Source organism: Gekko japonicus, unplaced genomic scaffold (assembly GCF_001447785.1).
Source record: "Gekko japonicus isolate JY-2015 unplaced genomic scaffold, Gekko_japonicus_V1.1 scaffold187, whole genome shotgun sequence".
Lineage (NCBI taxonomy): Eukaryota > Metazoa > Chordata > Lepidosauria > Squamata > Gekkonidae > Gekko > Gekko japonicus.
This window is the reverse complement of record NW_015174849.1, coordinates 1,200,773-1,224,430: the sequence shown is the minus strand read 5'-3', so window position 1 is coordinate 1,224,430 and position 23,658 is coordinate 1,200,773. Positions and strand designations below refer to the sequence as shown.

General features: G+C 41.1%; 1 protein-coding gene across 1 annotated transcript in view; it reads right to left on the bottom strand.

Annotated features, from left to right (window-relative positions):
• BBX (bobby sox homolog (Drosophila)) overlaps positions 1-23,427 on the bottom strand; it is a 72,194-nt gene extending 48,767 nt beyond the window's left edge. The window contains exons 1-5 of the mRNA XM_015424530.1: positions 23,266-23,427; positions 22,809-23,051; positions 7,879-8,077; positions 3,467-3,534; positions 813-893 (exon numbers count right to left, since the gene is read on the bottom strand). Of these exons, the coding sequence (XP_015280016.1) occupies positions 813-893; positions 3,467-3,534; positions 7,879-8,077; positions 22,809-23,051; positions 23,266-23,427 (753 nt within the window). The remainder of the gene's footprint in view (positions 1-812; positions 894-3,466; positions 3,535-7,878; positions 8,078-22,808; positions 23,052-23,265) is intronic.
• Between the last annotated feature and the right edge of the window lie 231 nt (positions 23,428-23,658).

The window sequence follows — 23,658 nt, the reverse complement described above, 5'->3', positions numbered from 1 at the left end:
CTGGCTTCAGAGTTGGCCACACCCACTACAGCCAAAACATCTGCGTGTGTGGCTACAGAGGGAAGGCCTGGAGAGCGACACCCCCCTGGTGACTCCAAGGCGGGCGGGCTAGGGGGCCCCTGGAAGGATCAGGGAGGCATTTAAATGCCTCCCTGTGCCTTCTCCGGCTTGTCGAAGGGCCAGCTTGCCTGGGCAAGCCAAGGGAAGGCATGGGGTGTGGCCTGTTATGCTAATGAGCTGTGTCATCACAGTTGCGGCCTAATATGCTAATGGGTTTCTGCTGTTGGGTGGGGCCCATTATGCTAATGAGTTCCTGCTGGGCTTTTTCTACAAAAAAAAGCCCTGGATTTAGCCATGGCTAACTTTCATTGGATTATGCCTAATGTATACATTGGGCAAAGATGGCTATAGTCTATAAGGTAAAGGTAAAAGTTCCCTTGCTCGAAAGCCAGTCGAATCCGACTCTAGGGTTGCGGTGCTCATCTCTGTTTCAAAGCCGAAGAGCCAGCGCTGTCCGAAGAGACGTTTCCGTGGTCATGTGGCCGGCATGACTAAACACCAGGGCGCACGGAACGCCTTGTCCTATAATCATAGTGTCCAGCAAAATGTTGCACCGATAAAGGGAATTTCTGCTGATATTTGGTTGGATCCTACAGGCCTCCTCTGCTACTTTCCTCTAAAGGATGAAAATTTCCCCTGTCTCTATGAAGCCTATTGAGCATTTTGCAACACAGAGAATGCTCCTTCCACTGGAGAAAAGCAGTCTACTAGCACAAGATATCAGGGGAGGGGGGCAATTATAAGAAGTGCACCTCAGCAAACTGAAACAATGGTGACTTCAGACATCCTTCGGTAGAGTTGGATGCATCGGAATGGCATGCACTTGAAGAAACCTGGAACAAAAAATGACAGGAAAGAAAATGTCAGGGACAAAAATTTCTTTTCAACATGGGGTTTACTAGTGGAGTTGTGTGTAGCAATAACTGATAATAGATATATTCAGTATAATATTATGTCTAAAATATGTTTAAATCAAAATGCCCTGCTGAGAAGCTTACAACCTATTTAAATAAAAAAGGAACAAGAAATGAGTAAGAATAAGAGAAAATAATCAAGATTAACAAACAAGGTAAGCCTTGGAGCACAGATAAGTCTTTAGGTGTTCAGAAAAGTAATAGACACAATTTTTGGTTTGATGAAAAGTACGCAAAGCGGTGAAACAACTGAAAGATAAGACAGAGCAATATCATGGACACATTTATAAGCTAAAGGAAGGATTTTAACCTGAAACCTACAGGGAAATGGAAACCAATTGAAAGCAGAGAGAAAGGAAGAAACATGTAAAATGAGAAGCATGAAAAGCTGAGGGCTACAGAATGTAAAATAAAAAGGATGAAGATAAGAAATGACTAAGTTAAATGTAAGAGCATAATTGATCCCTTGACGGAACGACCCAGTGTGTATCTGGAGCACCACGTGCTGGTTGACTTGGCCTTCCTGTGTGAGGTATTGCCCAACACAGTCTTCTTTTGGTCGAATTGGCTGGAACGGAGGTCATGGCGAGGAGCGGCTCATCCCGAAAAAGTGGACGTGGCACGGAGGAAGGTGTCTGGCAGACTGGGTAGGGTAGTTGAGTCCACAGGTGGTGTTTGGATCCACCACCCAAACAGCTCCCACCGTATGGAGGCCTTGGGGTGCACCTGTCAGCATGGGGTATGGACATGTGGCTGCAGGGGATACGCTATTCCCTCCTCTCTTGGCTACAGCTGTAGAGGCGTTGGCGGGAGCAGGACCAAGCGGTTGGTCCAGCTCTCGTGGCAGTGACAGCATGGGGCCGGATCCGTTTGGCGGAAATCGGCCTGCGTGCCATTTTCCGGAGGTGGGGACCCCTGTAAGGGTCTTGGCGTGAGGGCTGAAGGGAACAGGTTTATATTCATTACTGACAACAAAGCTAGTGGAGATGACAGTATTCCAGCTGAGCTATTCAAAGTCCTAAAAGATGCTGCTGCTAGAGTGCTACCAAATTTGGAAAACACAACAGTGGCCACAGGACTGGGAAAGGTCAGTTTACATTCCAAGCCCAAAGAAGGATAATGCCAAGGAATGTTCAAACAATCACACAATTACACTCATTTCATATGCTAGCAAGGTCATGCTCAAGATCCTACAAGCTAGGCTTCAGCAGTACGTAGATAGAGAACTGCCAGAAGTAAAAGCTGGGTTTTGAAGAAGCAGAGGAATGAGAGATCAAATTGCCAACATTCGCTGGGTTATGGAGAAAGCAAGGAAATACCAGAAAAACGTTTACTTCTGCATCATTGACTATGCTAAAACCTTTGAATGTGTGGATCACAACAAACTGTGGGAAGTCCTTAAAGAGATCGGAGTACCAGACTACCTCACATGTCTCCTGAGAAATGTGTATAAGGGCCAAGAAGCAACAGTTAGAACTGGATATGGAACAACTGATTGGCTTAGCATAGGAAAAAGAGTATGACAAGGATGTATATTGTCACCCTGCTTATTTAATTTATATGCAGAGTACATCATGTGAAATGCCGGCCTGGAAGAATCACAAGCCGGAATTAAGATTGCCAGGAAAAACTTCAACAACCTCAGATATGCAAACGATACCACTCTAATGGCAGAAAGTGAAGAGGACTTAAAGAGCCTCTTGCTACGGGTGAAAGAGGAGAGTGCAAAAGTTGGCTTGAAACTCAACTTCAAAAAAACTAAGATCGTGGCATCTGGCCCCATCAATCCTTGCCAAAAAAAAAAAATCCTTGGCAAATAGAAGGGGAAGTCATGGAAGTAATGACAGAATTCACATTCCTAGTATCCAAGATCACTGCAGACGGTGACTGCAGCCATGAAATTAAAAGATGCCTGCTCCTTGGGAGGAAAGCAATGGCAAACCTTGACAGCATAATACAAAGTAGAGACATCACCCTGCCAACCAAAATCTCTATTGCCAAAGTGATGGTAGTAATGTATGGCTGCGAGAGTTGGACCATAATGAAGGCAAAGTGCCAAAGAATAGATGCTTTTGAATTATGGTGCTGGAGAAGACTCTTGAGAGTCCCTTGGACTGCAAGGAGATCAAATCAGTCAATCCTAAAAGTAATCAACCCTGACTGTTCCCTGGAAGGCCACATACTGAAGCTGAAGCTCAAATACTTTGGCCACCAAATGAGAAGGGAACACTCAATGGAGAAGACTCTGATGCTGAGAATGACTGAAGGTAAAAGAAGAAGGGGACCGCAAAGGATGAGATGGTTAGACAATGATATCAATTTCAAACTGAGCAAAGTTTGGAGGATGGCAGAAGACAGGAGGGTCTGGCGTGATGTGGTCCATGGGGTAGTGAAGAGTCGGACTCGACTGTGTGACTGAACAAAAACAACATCAAACGCTGTATTATCTCATATATCATAGTTCTCATGTAGGAAGAAAGATAATTGTTTACCTCTTGTGCAGTCAAGGCATGTTCTCCTGCTAACAGTAGCATACTGAGGCCTCCCATTTGTGTAGGATCTATCAGAGAAAGAAGAAATATATATTACTCAGTCACAATTTCAAAGTGGGCTTAATTGTGTCAATTGGCGATCAATATTGATAAGAATTATAGGCTTGGATCCAACTGAGTATTTCCACCTGCACTTTATCACACTTCTTCCCTCCCACTACACGTCCAAAATTCATGAGGTTTCCTGTACCTCCGGAACACCATTTTGGGGGCCATTTTGGGTTACTTTGAGAGAGAGAAAGGTGAGAATGTTGAGCTCTGGGGGCAGAAACCATTTTGTCATAGAAATGCCTGGCTGGATCCAAGTCATAGAAATCACCACCCTTTTTAGTTTGACCTGTCTCTTCCATCCACTTTCTACTTTTCTACCTTCAGAACTGCATGTGCTTTGGCCATCTGCTTCAATCAGCAGGTGTTACATACTCTGGAAATACCTTTTACGAAGACAGTTTCAGAGAGCAGCCATGTTGGTCCTCAGTAGAACAGTTAGATTCAAGTCCAGTAGTACCTTAGAGACGAACAAGACTTTCAGAATATGTCTGATTAAGGGAGCTTTGACTCCCAAAAGTTTATACTCTGAAAATCTTGTTGGTCTCTAAGGTGCTACTGGACTTGAATCTAACTGGAAGGTCCTTGTACATCTTTTCTATTATTACATTCTGATATATACCTTTGTATGGATCAATATGTAGGCAACAAATGTGTGAAGGGTGAGCCTTATCATCAGTATATTTGCTCCAGATCTCCAATTGTGCAGTCATGAGAAAGGAAGGAAAAAGCACCTTTGCCTGCCTGCCAAGCTACGCCATGGACATCACTATCCACCAGCCTTGGGTGCACCGGCCCTTCAGCTTCTCTCTGCTCCTGCAGGGGCCTCTTTGATCAGAGGTTCGGCGAGGGGCTGCCAGAATCCGAATTGTTCTCTGGCATGAACACACTCAGCCCTTACTACATGCGGGTGCCTCATATCCCGGTGCCGCATATCCTGGACACCAGGCTCTCAGAGATGAAGATGGATAAAGACAAGTTCTCAGTCCACTTGGATGTGAAACACTGTTCACCAGAGCAGCTGAATGTGAAAGTTGTGGGGAACCATATTGAAGTGCATGCCAAACATGAGAAGCACCTGGATGAACATGGCTATATTTCCTGGGAGTTCCACCGGTGCTACATGATCCCTAAGGGGGTTGACCCAGCTTCAGTCACTTCAGCACTGTCTCCAGACAGGGTACTCTCCATCACAGCTCCCGTTTCCTAGGGTGCCATTCCACAGCAGTGCATCATTCCCATCAGCCGCCAGGATAAACCCATGGTTGCTGGAAAGTAGTTGGGGTATCTGTCTGGGCCCGAAAACTTGCTCTTGTTCCCCTTTGAAGCCAGCATTGTGGGCTGTTTCTCCCCTCAACAGTAGCCAGTCAGCCTAAGACTTTAAGAAATCCACGTTTTGCTCTCTCTGTCCTACTGGGGGGCCTGGCAGCAGAAGCTCAGTTACCACCCCCCAATGATCTTTGAGGGAACATTCCTAGAACTTGAGAAGCTGTCCCCCAGGAGTAGGAGATCATGTCTCTTCTTGGGTGGCCGTATCCCTCTGCTACAGGCTTAACTTGTTCATGCTGAACTGTTTGCTCTCCATAAATATTGGATACCAAGTTGCATTTCCTTAAAGTCATTGTGAAACTTAATATGGATACTCAGTTAATGAAATCGAGGATAATGCCAAAAAGTATATCTAATTTTCAAGATGACCCCCCTATATCTGTGGATACTTAAACCCAGAGACTGGGAATACATGACCTATCTTTCCACAACTCCTGAACAGTTCCAAATTTTCAGAAAAATCTGAAATCTAAAAAAAAAGGTACTTTGGCCCCAGTCACACGGGCTGAAAAACACTGGGGGGGGAGGTGTAGCGATAAGGCGTGTCGGCGGCAACCCACGGTTCTGGCCCTCGGTGTATGCACTGCAACGCAGACAGCCAGAGGGGAAAAGCCGCGCCGGCGCGATCACACCACAGGAGTCTGGAGGCAGCCCGTGCCACCACCTTTGTTGAGATATTTTTTAAATTTTTGGCGGCATGCCACGGGTTAGCCACGGGTGTGCTCCACTTCCCAGATGTTGTGGTGTGATCGCGGCTGGAAAATCCGCCATCCACTCGTGGCTCCCCTGTGGCAAATTCGCCGTGTGACCGGAGCCCTTGAGAGGTTAACACGCCCAATAATAGAAACAGCACCAGTAGCAAATGCCCTCTCAGTGACCATTGTTGCTGTTGTTAAGTAATCATAACAGTATTGCCAGCCTTGCCAACTTTTAGTCCTTAGTTTCTGTCAGTAACAGGCATGAGCAGGGAACAGCACCCTTTGCTGCCAACTTTCAGTCCTTAGTTTCTGTCAGTAACAGGCATTTGAGGGTCCAGCCCCACCAGCAATGACTGTGCAACTTGCTACTATCCACCCTGCATGACTCACTCAGGCTCGGGTGCTTCCTACTGTTCAGCAGCTGCCACCTCACAAAAGTCAGTGTGGTACAGTGATTAGAGTTCCATACTAGGATCTAGAAGATCTCAGTATAAAAACCATGGTGTTTTGTGCTCACCAACAAGCCACAGTTTGTACCCACCAAGGAGCATTCAGACATTATACTAAGCTGACTTATCATCAAATCATGATTCATAAACTGTAGTTGAACATGATGTTTGAATGCATCCACAGACTTACTAGGGCATGGTTTTGAATTATGGCACTATAAAATGTTTTTCTTTTAGTAAATGCCAAGGACAACAGATATTTGTCTTCTTAGTTAGAATGTGCCATAGACAAAGAAAAGAACAAAGAACCATGAAAGAGACATATTCTTCATAATACAGACTGATATTGTACTTATTCCAAACATGCATGCAGTCTCCATTAGAGCTGAGAAAAGAGCTTGTTGTTTGCTTTTTAAAGAAAGGCCTATTCGTCTAAGCCTATTTAACAAAAAAAGCTGTTAGAAAGGCATACTAGAAAAGGCAGCATGGGGCAGATGGAAGAGAGGACAGAATACATGGATGCTTACTGAAGATAAAGAATAAATCCTAATGGAGATAAGTCAGAAAAGATGAGAAATTGAATATATATGCAAATGAATTTTTAAACTTCGTATCTTTCTCTTATGTGCTATTGATGGCATTAAAATATAACTCCCCCCCCCGAAAAAAACAATTTACAATTCAAAGTGCAATTTAAAAACATTTCAAGGTATTTAATGATACTAAAATGTATTTATGTAAGCCTACATTCCATTAGGTATATACAATTTACTCAGAAACTTAACACTCTTAAATATTAACAGTGAAAGAAAAATTGTTTTGTGAACTATTACCACAACTTTTGCTAGTATTACAGTTAACAATATTTTCAATGTGTGGAAATGGAAGGAAATGCTCATCACAAGGAGTTGTAAAGAATAGCTTGCTGAAACAGAAAAGAGTTTCAGAGTGTGGCAGTGTAGCTCTTATTTTTCTGGAAAAAGGGGATTTGGACAGTAACGCATACTACTGACTAAAAAAACCACTCTCAACACCATACATATGTTATTTTTTTATTTCATAGAGACTGCATATTACCATAAGAAAAACCAACCAGCTCAACCATTTGCTTGAATAAATAGAAGTTTTAATACACTTCATCACGTGCCAGGTTTAATACATATTTAGACCTGAGGGGAAAAATTCCATACTCTTTACCTGGAATAGAATGATAATCCTTCATTGTAAATATATAAATAGAAGTATGCATACTAACAAATTACAATAACAATGTATAATACAAGTAATTAAATATGAAGCTGTTCAAATTTTAGAGAACTGTAGCACTAAATAGCTTCAATTTTCCTAGTACCATCCATTGTGGGTATTATGTTGTGCACCACCATAATGCACTACCCTAGGATCATAATATCAGTGTCATAATACAATATATGATAGTATACCATATGGTATTATGAAACTGATGTGTACTCCCATTGATCTCAGTGTGTTGCATTGTAGTATTATCAAACAGAAACAAATCCTTGATAAATAGCTTCAAACATTACTAAAAGCCAGAGATTAGAGTCCTGTCCAAATATCACAGTACATATGTTTTCTTTGTAAATGTATTAAGTAACACTTTTGTTACAGACAACACATGTATAGCTGAATATGCAATTTAAATCCTACTTCTATCCAAACTCTGGTCCTCATTTGGGGTGTGTGTGTGTTTGTTTTTAAAGGTAGCACATGCTGTCTTTTTCTTACAAAGAGGTATGTCTGATGAAGGAAGGACATAAGCAGATTCATTGTAACATGTATCAGACTCAGGATATCTAAAGCTCACCTGCCATTGCAAAGTTCAGCTGAGGCATATCTTCAGTCTTCACCAACTTTTTTGGACTTGGCAAATCCTTTGCCGGTTCTGATGGGAAAGCCCACAGCTTTTTCCGGTTAGTAACAGTGGATGACTGAGTTTTCACAGGTTTGTTTGTAGGTGGGCACCACTTATAGCCAGGATTTGCTTTCATAAATGCATCCTTATACTACAAGAAGAAAGGTTATTTGTGTTAATGAATCTCTGTATGAATCTACATAAATAACAAACTAGGGATATTGCCTTTTATTCCTTACTGTGGTATTTTACATCTACGACTGATCTACATATTCTGTTTGATCTAAATGACAACGTTTGAAAAGTAAGATGTAAAAATTCTGTTTTTCCTTCTTACTAAGGTTCACCATCCTCAACAAATTTCAGCACAGGTCTTTTCATGAGTCATCCTGTAACTTCACAGAAACTCTTCAATATTTACATTACATTAGACAAGGAAGCCTGAGAGGGAGTGGGGGGAAAGGAATCTCCCCAACAGTATAACACCGCTGAGCTTTGGGCTATATTGACAGTTTCTAATCTATATGACCACTGCTCTGACTGCTAAGGCTTGGGGCTAGGTGAGCATGAAAATACTAATTAAGTTGTAAAGTTGAGTGATGCAATATAGTATGAAGGTATGTTTACTATGCAGCATGAGAAAATTGGGGGGGAAGGGCAAGCTAAGGAAATGATTCCATGATTCCAATTCCACCCCTTCCATTCTTAATTAATCCTCTTCCTAGGGTTTTTCGACTTTCCAAGTTGTCACAGAGCCTTTCAGTTTACAGCATCTTGGACTGGCTAGGGTAGGGAGATCAGGGCAAAGGTATGGCACATATATCCAGACCCTTATTCTACTCACCAGGGTATTATTAACCTTTATGATCAATTTTCCCATTTCCACCTGTTTCCTCCCCCCCCCCTTTAACATCTAATTCCACACAGCCCATAGCTCCAAGAGGGAGAGCAAACAGTATGTTGAATGACTGTTGGACCTTTGGGATAAGACACTTTATTAAAAAACTAATATTTTTCTGCATATCTGTAGAGCCCCATAAGAATGCAAAAACTCCTATTTTGTCTGTCAGTGATGCTGTTTTGTTACCATTTTTTTTGTTAACCATGCACAGCACAATACATGTTCTGCAAACAGAAATTGGAGAAGACACATCCCCACATTTATTTATTTCCCTCTATTATTACAAAAAGGAAAAGAGAGGCCTCTCTTTTATTTTCTTTGTAATATACAAATACCTTTACAAAAAGCTTTAATGCAAATAATGGATAGGCAAAATAAACAAATTTATATTAAATAAATGTATGCAGCAAAACCTCTCTTTACATTGTTTGTTGCTCTTGCAACAAAAACTAACATTTTTGTTACTTTTCCTCTGTACTGCAAATATATAGGTTTATGAATTTGCTTCTATGGACTGTCAAATAATTCCACACAAAAAAGTCTTGAAATACCAATGAAAAATATCCTCCTGTACTACACCAAGTAAAAGTGAAAGTTAATTCATAATAGATAGGTGAATCTCTAGCACAAGAGATCCTAGTTAATATGACCATGAAATACGAAATGAGAAGGTTTGCTACTTTTAATTATTATTTGTAAATCATAATTTTATTTTATAATTTAATTATTATTGGTTGCTTTCAATTATTATTTAATGTTCTATTAAGTGATCAGAAACACAGGCATTTGAATTGCCCATTTGGAAGTATACCAAATACAGTATTAGTAAAATAACAACTTTACCTTTGCCTCCATTTTATTCTAGGCCTCACCTAAAGGTTAGTTAATAAACCTTAAATTATCACAACTTGGTCTTTAAGGTCATTTAAAAGTACAACTATCTACCATTTCTACCCAAGACTGTAAAAACTTGTGATCGAGAAACCAATGAAAATGGCACAAGCTTGAAAACCTTGGATTTGCTCTAAGAACTTTGTTAGCAATCTATCAAATAAGAGACCTGAGAACTCCTTCAGGAACTGCCTTAAACAATCACTGCCAGACTGTGTAAAATTAATGCTCTACAATCTGTACAGATGCGCTACAATCTTCATAGTATATTTTACATGGGGAGGGGGGGCAGAGATCCGGGAGAAAAATTGAAATGAAAAATAAGGCCATGGCTACTTAACAGAAGTTCTGACCACAGAGGTCCTTGGTATTCCTAGAACCTGGAATAGGACCTGGAAGTGTATGTGACTATTACCATCTTCGGAGACCATCTTGTTAGTATGGAGCACTTTATTCTTGTTTTGTTTTTATTTAATGGTTTTACTGTTTTATCATGTTTTTATGTATGGGCTTGTGCCCTCTTGTAAGCCGCCCTGAGCCCGCTCGCGGGGAGGGCAAGGTAAAAATGTTAACAATAAATAAATATAAATAAAAATATTAGTAGTTACTTAAAAGTTACAACTTATAATTAACTCACATCCAGCCACATCCACTAAGTTCTGCCTACAGCCAGGGAATTTGAGTGGAGTGGTGATTGGAGAGTGTTGCAGCTTTGGCGTCTACAGTGTTTGAAGTTTCATATTGTGTACTGTGGATGTGAATTTGAAAGGAACACTGAAGACCTGAAGGGTTAAAGTCAGAACTGGCCTTTGGTAGGATTTCTGAGAGTGGCTGAAGTCTATTGTATGTGCTTGGTTTTCTGATTACTCTCCTTGAAGTGCAATGGGTGCCCATTAACGTCCAAGAGACTCGACAGAGACGGCGCCCCCTAGGAACTCCAAGCAAAGCAGAATTGATGACTTTTTAGCATTGCCTGATTCTTCAGTATTTAATATCCCCATTACTAATAGGTTTTCAGTTCTTGAAGAAACACCTGATTTAGAAACCTCTCATGTTGGTATTTCTTCTGTGGTTCATGAACAGCCAGGTAATTGTCCTCTATTGAGTGGGACTTCCCCAGACACTCAGGAGAGGGGGTGTGAGGGAGCTGATGTGGATATGGTTGCGAATGACATGGTTACTGAACTTTCTTGTTTGACAGCAAGGACACATGAATATTGTCTTTGGACAACTGAAACTAATTCTTATTACATTAGATCAGCTTATTGATGCAGGAGCAAATCTAGTTATAATAAGCCTGTACCAGCCAAGCTGGTAGTTCTATCACAATACAGCGCAAACAAACGGCAGCAAGTACATTCGGTAAATGCACCAAATACTAGTCAACTGGTGCTACAGACTCGCCAGATCTGTCTTACTGTACTACTGAATGCTGGGACTCCTTTGTTAAATTCTAAATTTGCCATAGTTCAGTTTCTAAAAGTGAATTTAAGGATTAAGGGGTCATCTATTATTTTGAGATCATTTGGAATTTTAAATAACTCTTCTACAATAAGAAGATTATTGCTATCATTTGATGGCCCAGCCGTTCCGACTCTGATTATGCAAAGGAAAGATTTACTGAACTCTTGGGGTATTTTTCTTTCCAGAGTTTTAAAGAATATCTTACATACCTCTCTTTTTAGCTCAGAATTCTCAGCTGATAAGGATGAGTAGGTCACCAAGGGTAAACCTTGAGACCCTGATAGCTGTATGGAATATGATCTTATCACATGGAATGACCTTCCCAAGCATCCAGAATTAGATTAGGCGATTCGCCAACTATCCAAGCTACAGAGTTAGATTTAATTAATTCATTTAGGATGCTTCCAACAATAGAAGAAAAGTCAATTACTGATGGGCCTGAGCACCTGAGGAACAAATTGTTGGAAATTGATTAATCTCAGAAGCCTGTTCTACTTTCCCCAATAGCTACTTTAGCTTATATAGAAGTTCCACGGCAGATGCGGTCAGTTGTAGAATTAGATAAATCAAAGGATGCTACCCTTAGTAGTAGTGACTGGCTTACCCCTAACATGGATTATATTCCCTCTCAACATCAAATTAAGTCTGATCTCCTGACTGGGGGGCAATTTAACTGCTATCTGGAGGAGCATGAGATCAGGACAACAGGCCCCCTTCCTGTTGGCCCTGTACAGTTCCCCAAATTAGTATCAACTCATATGTACAAGAACAGTTCAATCTTAGTAGATTCAAATGAGTTAGATAAAATAGAGAAATTAAATTAACTATTTGAAACCCAGAGTGAATATTATTTAAAGTGTATTTCTTAGAATATGTCAGATTGGAATAACAAAATTCAGGACCCTTCTTTCCTGCAGTTTATAAGAGGGTTTGATATAATCTTCCTCCAAGAGTCTTGGTTAACATCAAAATTGATGTTACTCACTTAATGCCATGCCTTTGGCTGCTAAAGGACATCCTAGTGGTGGGTTGGCATGATTGATTTCAACCTCACTGAAGTGTGATGTGATACCTCTCCCTTTTTTGACGCTTTTAGCGAAGGCCTGTCTTTTGATGTTTAAAGATCAGACTATTCTGGCAGTAAATATATATCCCTCCTTATTCTTCTGTTTTCTGTCATGAGACCTGTTGGATAGATTTGGAAAATTATATATGTGATCTTGAAGATAAATATCCTAAGGTACAATTAATTTCCCCCCTCATGGATCACTGCCTTGTCGTGGCGAGGGGGCTTGTGTAGTTCAATGAAGCTGTGGGCTATGCCGTGAAGGGCCACCCAAGACGGACAGGCCACAGCAGAGAACTCAGACCAAGAGTGATCCCCCTGGAGAAGGAAATGGCAACCCACTCCAGTATTTTTGCCAAGAAAACCCCATGGACAGTATCAAAAGGCTAAGAGATATGACGGCGGAAGATGAGCCCCTCAGGTCGGAAGGTGTCCAATATGCTACCGAGGAAGAGCAGAGGGCAAGTACAAGTAAGGGTGAAGCGGCTGGGCCAAAGCCAAAAGAACAATCAGTTGTGGATGTGTCTGATGGTGAAAGGAAAGTCCGATGCGGCAAAGAACAATACTGCATAGGAACCTGGAATGTAAGTTCTATGAATCAAGGTAAGCTTGACGTGGTCAAAAATGAGATGGCAAGACTGAACATCGATATCTTAAGAATCAGTGAACTAAAGTGGACAGGAATGGGCGAATTTAACTCAAAAGACCATTATATCTACTACTGTGGTCAGGAATCTCATAGAAAAAATGGTGTGGCCTTTATAGTCAACAAGAGAGTGCAAAAGTCAGTACTAGGATACAATCTAAAAAATGACAGAATGATTTCTGTCCGATTCCAAGGCAAGCCATTCAACATCACAGTAATCCAAGTCTATGCCCCAACCACTGATGCAGAAGAGGCTGAAGTGGACCGGTTCTATGAAGACCTACAACACCTCCTAGAACTAACACCAAAAAATGATGTCCTCATCATCATAGGGGACTGGAATGCTAAAGTAGGAAGTCAAAAGGCAACCGGAATAACAGACAAGTTTGGCCTTGGAAAGCAAAATGAAGCAGGGCAAAGGTTAACAGAGTTTTGTCAAGAGAACACACTGGTCATAGCGAACACCCTTTTCCAACAACCTAAGAGGCGACTCTACACATGGACATCACCAGATGGGCAACACCAAAATCAGATTGACTATATAATTTGCAGTCAAAGATGGAGAAGCTCTATCCAATCAGTAAAAAAAAGACCTGGAGCTGACTGTGGCTCATATCATGAGCTACTCATTGGCCTTAAATCAGAAAGATGTGGCGAAATTTTGGAGAATTCGTGCAGCTTTGGAAGGGAGGTTTGATATGAGTTAGATTATTATATACCCAAAGAACAATGGGAAGAGTATTTTTTGAAATTATTTAATGATCAGTCATACAGGAGCATTGTAACTAGTTGTCCATCTACGTCTTTATTAATCAGTTCGCCTGAATGGTCTCCTGTAACTGTGAAATAAAATCCCTCATCTCTTCAATGAGTAGTCACAAAACCACAGGTGAAAATTTTATACCACCAGATTTGCTTAAAACCTTTCAAGATTGGTAGGCACCTGTTCTAGCCTCTCTTTTTACTAACATTGATAAGTCTGGTAGATTTCCTCGAGAATGGAAATCCTCTATTGTGGTCCCAATTTATAAGACGGATGAGTGTACCAATTCAGCAAATTATAGGCCAATAAGCTTGCTAGATGTGGTAGGGAAACTCTATGCTAGACATCTTTTATCCAAATTGGAAATATGGGTACGTGAGAATAATTTGATAGCACTGCAGCAAATTAGTTTTAGACAGGGTCACTTTACTCTTGATCATTGTTTACTATTAAAACACCTTATTAGTAAGTACACAACTCATCCTTTTAAACAATTGTATGTTGCTTTTATTGTTATTAAAGCCACATTTGACTCTATCTCGAGAGATCATCTATGGAGTAAACTGAGAAATCTGAATATTAACCACAGGTTGCTTGAACATATAAAAGGTCTTTATACTGGTACAAGTATGAAGATCCAATTTGGTTTTCATGGTCAACTATCTAACCCAGTTAAAACAACAAAAGGTGTTCGACAATGCTGCATCTTGGCCCCACTACTTTTAAATCTATATTTGAATGATATAGTAGATTATCTCTCAGGGCCTGAGATTTTACCAGTTAAAGTAGGTGAGAAATATATTTCCATCCCACTTTATGCAGATGACACTATGTTAATCTCTCATACTCAAATTGGTTTTAGAAGATTACTTAGACATTTTAGTTCATATTGCAAAGATCATCTATGGTATGTAAATTATGATAAATCCAAGGTCATGGTCTTTGCTAAAAGATCTCATTATTATAATTGGAAAACATATGACATACCACTAGAACAAGTTTCCACTTTTAAATATCTAGGTGTGCTCTTCTATCAATCTGGTTCTTGGACTTCCCATATAGAGCATGCTAAACATTACCTTGACAAAGCCATCATTGGTTTATTGCAATTTCATAGGAGAAGAGGTGGTTGTTTGGTTCGGCCAACTGTAGAAATCCATAAAATGCAGCTATTACCTCAGCTTTTATATGATGCGCCAGTATGGGCCTTGGGAAACTTCCATTCTTTGGAAATCTCCCAAAACAAGTTCACATGTAGGCTTCTTGCTATCCCGCCCTCAACACCCTCTGCGATGAAAAGAATGGTATTATCTTTACCCCAGATAACCATCAATTTTTGGCTGAAGATTATTTTTCATATAGCTTCTGAACTATTAACTTTGGCATATAGGGAAATGAAGGATAGGTCTTAGCGTGGTTTTGTTTCGAGGATAGTGGCCAATCTTGGTTTCTCAGCTGACTATTTAAGATCTCTTGGATTTCATCTGCTAAGTCTCTTACTAAGCAAAGACAGATCAGTGGGTGCAAAGTGATTTGGGTATGATAGGTGACTTGAAAATCTCTGTGATGTATAAACAGCTATTTCACCCACCTTCAATACTGTCTTCATATTTTGTTAATCTAAATAATCCTAAATATAGAAAGGCTTTTACTAGAGCACACTTTGATATGTTACCACTATTGGTTGTTTTAAAGGGATACCATATGGGAAAAGAGTTTGTTCTTGTGATCAAACCTCTGTTGAAAATTTGTCCCATGTCGTATTACATTGTGTAAAATATGGGGCTGAATGAAATACGTTCCTGTGTACAATTATATCTTCCCTTCTTGGTAGGTTGGAACATGAGAAATTAGTATTCCTACTGTTAGATAGAGATACATTTATTACTTTCCAAGTGGCAAGATTTGTTGCTGCTATTTTGAAAAAAAAGGAAAAGAGGAGTACTGAGTTATATCGATTCTCTCTTATTTGACCCTTTGGGTTACTGTATTTTGTGACTCTCATTAGATAATTTTAACTTTCTTATAAGTCAATACTGATATTACTGTTTTAACCTTATTGTGATGTGTACTTTTACTGATGTTATGCAATGTAATTTGTATTGGTTTGTGTTTTTGAGTGTTTTTTAATTGTTACTTTTAGCTGCTATGGCATTTTGTTGCTAATCCAATAAAGAACATTACTATGGCTTTACTTACTATTTCTAGAGCTACCCAGAAGTGACAAAGGTAGCTCTAGCAATTGACAGAAACTCTATGATAAGATTCCATATCAATTCCAGGGAGGACTAGGGATTATCAGGAACTGTAAGGTCAGAAAAAGATGGGTAGCTGTGTTAGTCTGTCTGTAGCAGTAAAAAAAAAAAACAAGAGTCCAGTAGTGTTAGCGCCTTAAAGATTAACAAAATATGTGGCAGAGTATGAGCTTTCATGAGTCACTGCTCACTTCTTCAGATATTTAAAGTGAGCAGTGATTCACAAAAGCTCATATTTTGTTCGTCTTTAAGGTGCTACTGGACTCTTGCTCTTTTGTATGGTTAGAACTTTCTGTAAGTGTACGAGGGTTTATTTTTCTTTCTAATTTCCCCCCTGCCCCCTCCCTTAGGCCTAGTTTTCATTGCCAATCAGCTGAGCGTCAGCATGCAAGGGCAATAATTGGCTGGAGGTCTCCCACTGCAACTGGCAAACAGGAACCCTAATTATAAATAAAAGAAAAGCAATGCATTTGAAAACAAAAGCTGTGTTTCTAATGCATAGTTTCAATCAACACATCACATGAAGGGATATTAAGGGGATCCAGTTTTTTAATTGCTATTATTGCACTGCTGAACTTGAGATGGCTCATACAGACTCTTGGAACTGAACTTCTATGCTGAACAGACTAGGGTATATTGTTTTTCAACAGAGAATGTGACATTTGCTCTCAGTACCAGGCAGGGGGAAAATAGTATCAATAGGCATAACAGTTTTTAACAGTATTCTCAGCAGTTGCTGATCCGTCACTTTTCAAAGAAATGTTACGCAATTCTTTTTCTTCTCCAATGAACAAAGGGTTTTTTATCATAAGGAAAAGCTAAAATCTCATGGGACATTTTTTTCTCCTAAGTTTTTCTTTCCATAAAATAATTCAGCATTCCATGTTTTCATATAATGATTGGTCCTGGCATATTAATCACAACCTCTAATTTGGCAATAGAAAGAGATTAAAAATCAGAAGCACCTCAAGGGATTTATCTATCAAAATATCCCACAGCAGCCTAACACTTACCTGGAGGTTTTACACTTTGTACCCCAAATTAAAATATCAAAACCTTATTATGCAGATTTAACACTTATTTAAAAATGTCACACTTCTGCCTGCTTTACAAAGCTGTGGCACACTCATTCTTCAGAATGATGCCCTTCAGTGAAACAATTATTTCTTAAGTGTCTCTTTGTGGCTGCAATTACAAAAAACAAATTTTAAAAATAGAACTAAGCAGCGAATCTGCATCCCTGGTAAGATACCCAGAGATTTTTCATTATTTTATTTTATAACCTCTTTAGTTGTAATTTCTTGTTCAAGAAAAGTGGCAGGATTCAAGGAGAGAGTTTCAGACAAATTATTCTGCAAAAATCTACCCATGTCTCTTTTCTCAGGGGTATACCACTAATCACAAAAGCAGCAAAGTCTTGAGCTATTTTCTACAGTCAATATTATTTACTGTCCTAATTACAGAGCCAGTTTGGTGTAGTGGTTAAGAGTGGGGGACTCTAATATGGAGCACTGGGTTTGATTCCCCACTCCTCCACATGAAGCCAACTGGGTGACCTTGGGTCTGTCACAGTTCTTTCAGAGCTCTCTCAGCCGAAGAAGAAGAAGAGGAGGAGGAGGAGGAGATTGGATTTGTACCCTGCCCTTCACTACCCGAAAGAGTCTCAGAGCGGCTTACAATCTCCTTTTCCTTCCCCTCCCCACAACAGACACCCAGTGAGGTGGGTGGGGCTGAGGGAGCTCTCTCGAGAACTGCCCTTGAGAGAACAGCTCCAAGAGAACTTGTGACTGACCCAAGGTCACACCAGCAGCAGTGGAGAATCAAACCCGGTTCTCCCAGAGTAGAGTCCGTACTCCTAACCACTACACCAAACTGGCTCTCTAAAAACAAGTCTACCTTCCTACTAGCATAATGCTAAGAGCTAAAATTTGTGGCTACCAGACAATCTTAGGATCTCCTGGCTATTCTACACACAATGCTATATGATAATTATTATTGCTGTCCTAATTAGTCAGTTTATTCATTCCCAAGTGAATCTATCCAGAAACTCCTATGTGGAACTACAAGTCTGCAGTCCTCTGAAAGGGGAAGATATGCAGCTAAAGATGTGCCTGCATATGGAGGCCCAGGTCTCATTTATAGCAGATTTAAACAATTTTGATTGGTGTGACAATTCCAGCCTTTCCTGGAGGGACATGCTCTGGGCACAGTTACCTCATTATTCCTATGACATCAAGTCGGGCTGAACAGTCCATTTTAATGTCCCTTTTCCCACTTCACCATATTTCTCTTGAAATGCACAACATGAAGAATGTATAGAACTTTAAAAACAGACAAGAAATAGTAACTTTTGAAAATTCTCTATGTAACATGGAGTGGGGAGAGCCTAAACAGGTCAACTCAGAAGCAAGTATCTGTGGAACGTCAGTGGAACTTACTCCCAGGAAAGTTTTCTAAGAATCAAGTTTTCTAAGAATCAAGTCCTTGCTACTATTAACATTTCTGTAATCAAATTTAGCTACTGTCTTTAAACCCAGAGGGGCTGTGGCTCTGGGGTTCAGCATCTGCTTTGCATCCAGAAATTCCCAGGTTCAATCCCCAGCATCTCCTGTTAAAAGGATCAGGCAGTAAGTGATGTGAAAGACCTCTACTTGAGACCCTGGAGAGCTGCTGCCACCCTTAGACAATTCTGACCTTGATGAGCCAAGGATATGGCTCAGTATAAGGCAGCTTCCTATGTTCGAAAGAAAGGAAGATTTGTGTCACTTACTGTGAATCTTCCTTCTTGATGGTTCAGGAGTTGGCAGTCTCTATGTCTGGGAGGAAGCTCCTCCCTCCTCACAGGAAGTGTCACCGATCTTGCACGATTCTTAGGGGGAGGGGGCTTCCCCCTCTGAACCCAGACTGGTCCAGAAGCAGTACAGCTCCTCTTAACAAATTTCATAAAAACAGAAGAAAACAGGAAACAACCTCCAACTAACAATTAGGAGGAAAAACTAACCAGACAACCATGCTAACTGTGCCATTCTCCAAGGAGGACACTCAGGAGTGCCCTCAGGGAGTGGAAGGATACCCAAATCACATACAGCATGCCCTTCCCGCTTCAGAAGCCAAGTCACTAGTTCTACCCTCAGATGGGGAGAGACTGCCCTACCCCTGGACCACCGAGAAAGATTCATGGTAAGTGACAAAAATCTTCCATTCTCCAGTGGTCCAGGGTGCAGCAGTCTCTACATCTGGGACACAGAAAAACAGTGCACCCAGAGAGGGAAAACTCGCCCCTTACACCAACAGGACCCTTCTACCAAAGGCTGCAGGACCCTTCTACCAAAGGCAGCCTCAGCCTTGGCTAACCTATCAATCCTATAGTGCCTGGGGTGAAGGAATGAACCAACCTCCAAGTTGCAGCCTTACATATGACATCTATGGAAGGGAATGATATATAGCCTGTGGATGTTGCCACCCCTGAGGGAATGTGCTGTAACTCCCAGAGGGGGTTTCAGACCTGTGGACTTGTATGTGAGGCGTATACAGCCCCTAACTCATCTACTGATAGTAGACGTAGATATGTTGCAACCCAAGGAAGCCTTTCTGAAAGATACAAAAATAGTGTCAGTCTTCCGAAAGGATCTAGTCCTATCCAGGTAGAAACTCAGTGCCCTCTTAACATCCAAACAGTGCTGTTCCTTCTCCTGGGGGTGTCTGGGATTAGTGCAGAACATGGGACGGACCAATTCCTCCAACCTGTGAAAAGCCAAATTTACCTTTGGAATGAAGACCATGTCTGAGTGGAGCATTACCCTATCATTATGGAAGACATAAAGTTCCTTGTCTACCGAGGGCTTTGACCTCTGACACCCTCCTGGCCGACATAATGCCAACCAGGAAGATGGTTTTGAAAGTGAGTTCCTTCAGAGGACAAGTGGCCATGGGCTCAAAGGGATGCTTGGAGAGAGCCTTGAATACTGTATTTAAGCTCCAAGTTGGGAAGCGATGTGTCCGCAAAAGGGTTAGTCAAGGCAGTACCCCTTAGAAACCCCCTAACGTGGGGATGCTGTGACAATAACCTCCATTTTTTGGCTCCCCTAATGGCTGAAATAGCTACCACCTGCCTCTTTAGTGTGCTGGTACTAAGTCCCTTGTCTAAACCTTCCTAAAGGAAAGAAAGGACATCTCCCACCTTGGCTGAAAGTGTTCTGTCCCCTTACTGGAACACCATCTCTGCCTGCTGCATCAACGTCTTCGCCTCCGCATGCAGCAACTGATGGTTGACATAGGATTTGGCTGTCATATTGTCCATACGAACAATGACATATTGTCCCACCAGAAGAACTTGGAATGGCATCAGTCCTAACTTTATTGCCCTGAGCACCAGAAAATTGATGGTCAGTGATGACTCTTCCTGAGTCCAGAGGCCCTGGGCCATTTTTCCCTGTGCATGAGCCCCCCAGCTGGAGAGGCTGACATCTGAGGTCAATTTTGTCCTCTGTGGTTCCTGAATTGTATTCCCCTCCTGGAATTTGGAAGGATTTACCCACCACTGTAGTTCTTGAATCAAGGAGCGATCTAACTGAACCAACCAACTGGAAACTCTTGCTGTGTACAAGGCTCTGGAAAGGTAGGAGAAACCTCTGCAGTGGGCAAGCATGAAATCTGGACCATGGGATAACATCCTGACAGGATACCAACATCCCCAGCAGTTCTGTCAGGAAAATCACCTCTATATGGGATTGATTCATGAGCAGCTATATTGCAGAAGTTATTTTCTCCTGTCTCTCCTTTGATAGGAAAACTGTGTCTATAACTACTCCTAAATGAAAGACCCTTTTCTCCCAGTTAATTATCAACCTGTGGTTCTGGAGACATGTCACTGTCTGACGCATGTCTCCCATCCCTTGCAGGTGAGATGGGGACCTGATTAATATGTCATCCAAAAATGGAAATATGGACACTTCCATGGTTCTCAGGTGTGCTATCAGTGAGACCAAGACTTTGGTGAACATTCTTTGTGCTGTTTTTAGACCAAAGGGGAGGGCCTTGTACTGAAAATGAAGCTCGTCATATAAAAATCGCAGGAACCTCCGATGTGAATCCCTCATTTACCTAGAAATTGCTTAGAACCTGCCCAATGGGGTTTTGAAAAGGCCCCTTACTGGGCTTCAGTAGTTCTGCTGGGGCTGGAGAAGCAGAAAAACTGTGTCTCGCTGCCTTCCGCCAACCCAGTGAGAGCCATGCAGAGGACCTGGGTGCTCTGGGGCAGCTGCCGCCCCAGTTATCTAAGTGGAAGGGGACATTTCTGGCCTCGAGGGCTCGCAGCTGAGCGGTGCAGCTAGCAGGAAGCTGGGGTGGAGAGATTCCACCTCTTAAAAGTGCTCCCGCTGGCTTCTGCTGCCAAGAACCTCAGTCCAAAGGAGGGAGGGGGGATGAGGTCCTTCCCACTCCCTGAAGGGTCTCTCCACTGCATGAAAGAGAATGAGAAGGTAAGGAAAAAACAAATAAACAAACTAAATTAGGAATTGTGGCACTCAGAAATGGAGTGCAGCTGATGACCACCATCTGCCTTGAGGCAGGGCCAAAAACTGGGTTCAGAGGGGAAAGCTCCTCCCCCTAGGAATCGTGTGAAATCGGTGACCCTGCCTGTCAAAAGGGAGGAGCTTCCTCCCAGACTTAGAGACTGCCCCACCCTGGAACAATGGAGAACTGCTGCACCTTGGGGCTCTCAGCTAGTGAAGAGTTGGAAACAGGAATGAGCAAAGAAGAAGAAGAAATCCTGCTCTACAAGCTTGCTCCACGACTAGTGTAACAATATCTTGAAGTTCATGGAAATTTTCATGCTCAGATGCTGTAAGCTTTTCAGAAACATCAATTGTTATAGTGCAATCTGTTTTATAGAAAACTTTTAATTTCATAATTTTCAGATTTTTGCTACTGGCAGATTTTCTCCTGCTAAGCTAGCACGAGTTCTATCTCTGACTCTTCAGTAGCAGTGATCTACTCTTCCTTCAGTTCTATCAGAAGAAGTGAGCAGTGACTCATGAATGCTCATACCCTACAACAAATTTTGTTAGTCTTTAAGGTACTACTGGACTCTTACTCTTTTCTACTGCTACAGACAGACTAACACAGCTACCCATTTTGAGGGATCTACTTGAGCATGCTTCTTGTATCAGTGAGCTGGTTGTTCAAAGGAAGAACTTTTAAAGCTTTAGTTGGTCCTTAGTTTTGTTTTGATCCCTGCCATCAGTTTTCATGATGAAGTTAAAAGTCATGGCAGGCTTCTCTTGCAAGACCTCCATTCTCTCTGCATTAGATTGGTCGCTGGGTACAATCAACGGAAAAGTATTTTTGAATTTGTAACAAATTGGGGGGGACGACTAAGTTTCCCTTTAACTTTTTCAGCTAAAGAAGTGTTATCTATTGTAATATAGGAATTTTGGTCTATGGCCACATAGAAAAATGAGATTTAAAATCAAGGAGCTTCTGGCTCACAGCCATGGTTCCTGAGCACTGTGTTGCAGTTACTGTTAAATAAATGACATTATCCATTTGTAAACTTAAGGATAGCTTCATGACATCTTCTGACCTAGCTTGTGACAACTTGAGTTAGGCCTGACATAGCCACGACTATCTATTTTATAATTTCTTTTGGATTGTATTATTGGTAAATGCTTCTAATATTGTATGTCAATAAAAGGTATTTGAATTGAATTGACATCTTCTGACCATGGCATTTTTGTACCAAAAACATAATGCTTATTTTAAAATGTTCAGCATGAAAAACTCATGGTGAACTTCCTGTTAAATGGTACATTAATGGAACATTATGGTATTTTAAAGATATGTAGTGCTAGAAAAAGAATACATTGGAATATCTTGTCTATAATTTCACTGCATACCTCCTTGGCCATATCGGTGTATTTTTGCTTTTCTTTAGGGTCTAGAACAGACCACCAATCTGCCAGTATTTTGGTAGCACCACGATTGTCCAGACGGGGGTGTTCTTGCCGTACAAGGGAACGGTGACGCTTGCAGAACAGAAGGAATGCATTCATTGGCCTGCGAGCTCGCTGCTCTGAAGATTCCTCGTCTTCTGTTTCATCAGCATCGTGCTCTAGACCATCAGCATCAAGAAGATGCACCTATTTAACCCAGAAAGAAAAGCAACTTGCATTAAATGATTTCACTGACAAATTAAGTTGCATCATATGTTAAAAAATTAGACCACCACTGAGCGATTTTAAAAAATTCTTTTATAGGTTATGCACCTGGTAGCCAAGTGGGTATTCATTCTGTACTGGACAACAATTTCAAAAGGATATCACAAAAATGTTGCTTTTGATAGCACAGATTTACCTTATCAATATCTTCTTCGTCCTCTTCTTCCTCCTCCTCTTCGGAAAAGTCAAGGATTTTCTTTGCAAGTAGTGGATGCCACTGAAGACACTTTCTCTTTGGTCGTTTTCCAGTCCCTTCTCTGTCTGTTGAATGATCTTTATTCCTATTGCTGCCTTTCATTACTGTGACCTGCAAGGGGAAAAAATACATGAAGAAAATGTTCATATTTTTAAAAAGTATATACTCATATTTAAAAAACAGTATTTTCGTGAGCACAGTTGTTATAACTTTAAATGCGTACACACCAAAGATGCTGGCATACTCAGGCATACTCAAGAGTTACAAATGTAAGTCCCATAGACTCTGCTTTGCATGAATAGATTCAAGACAGTTGATACAATACATAGTGAC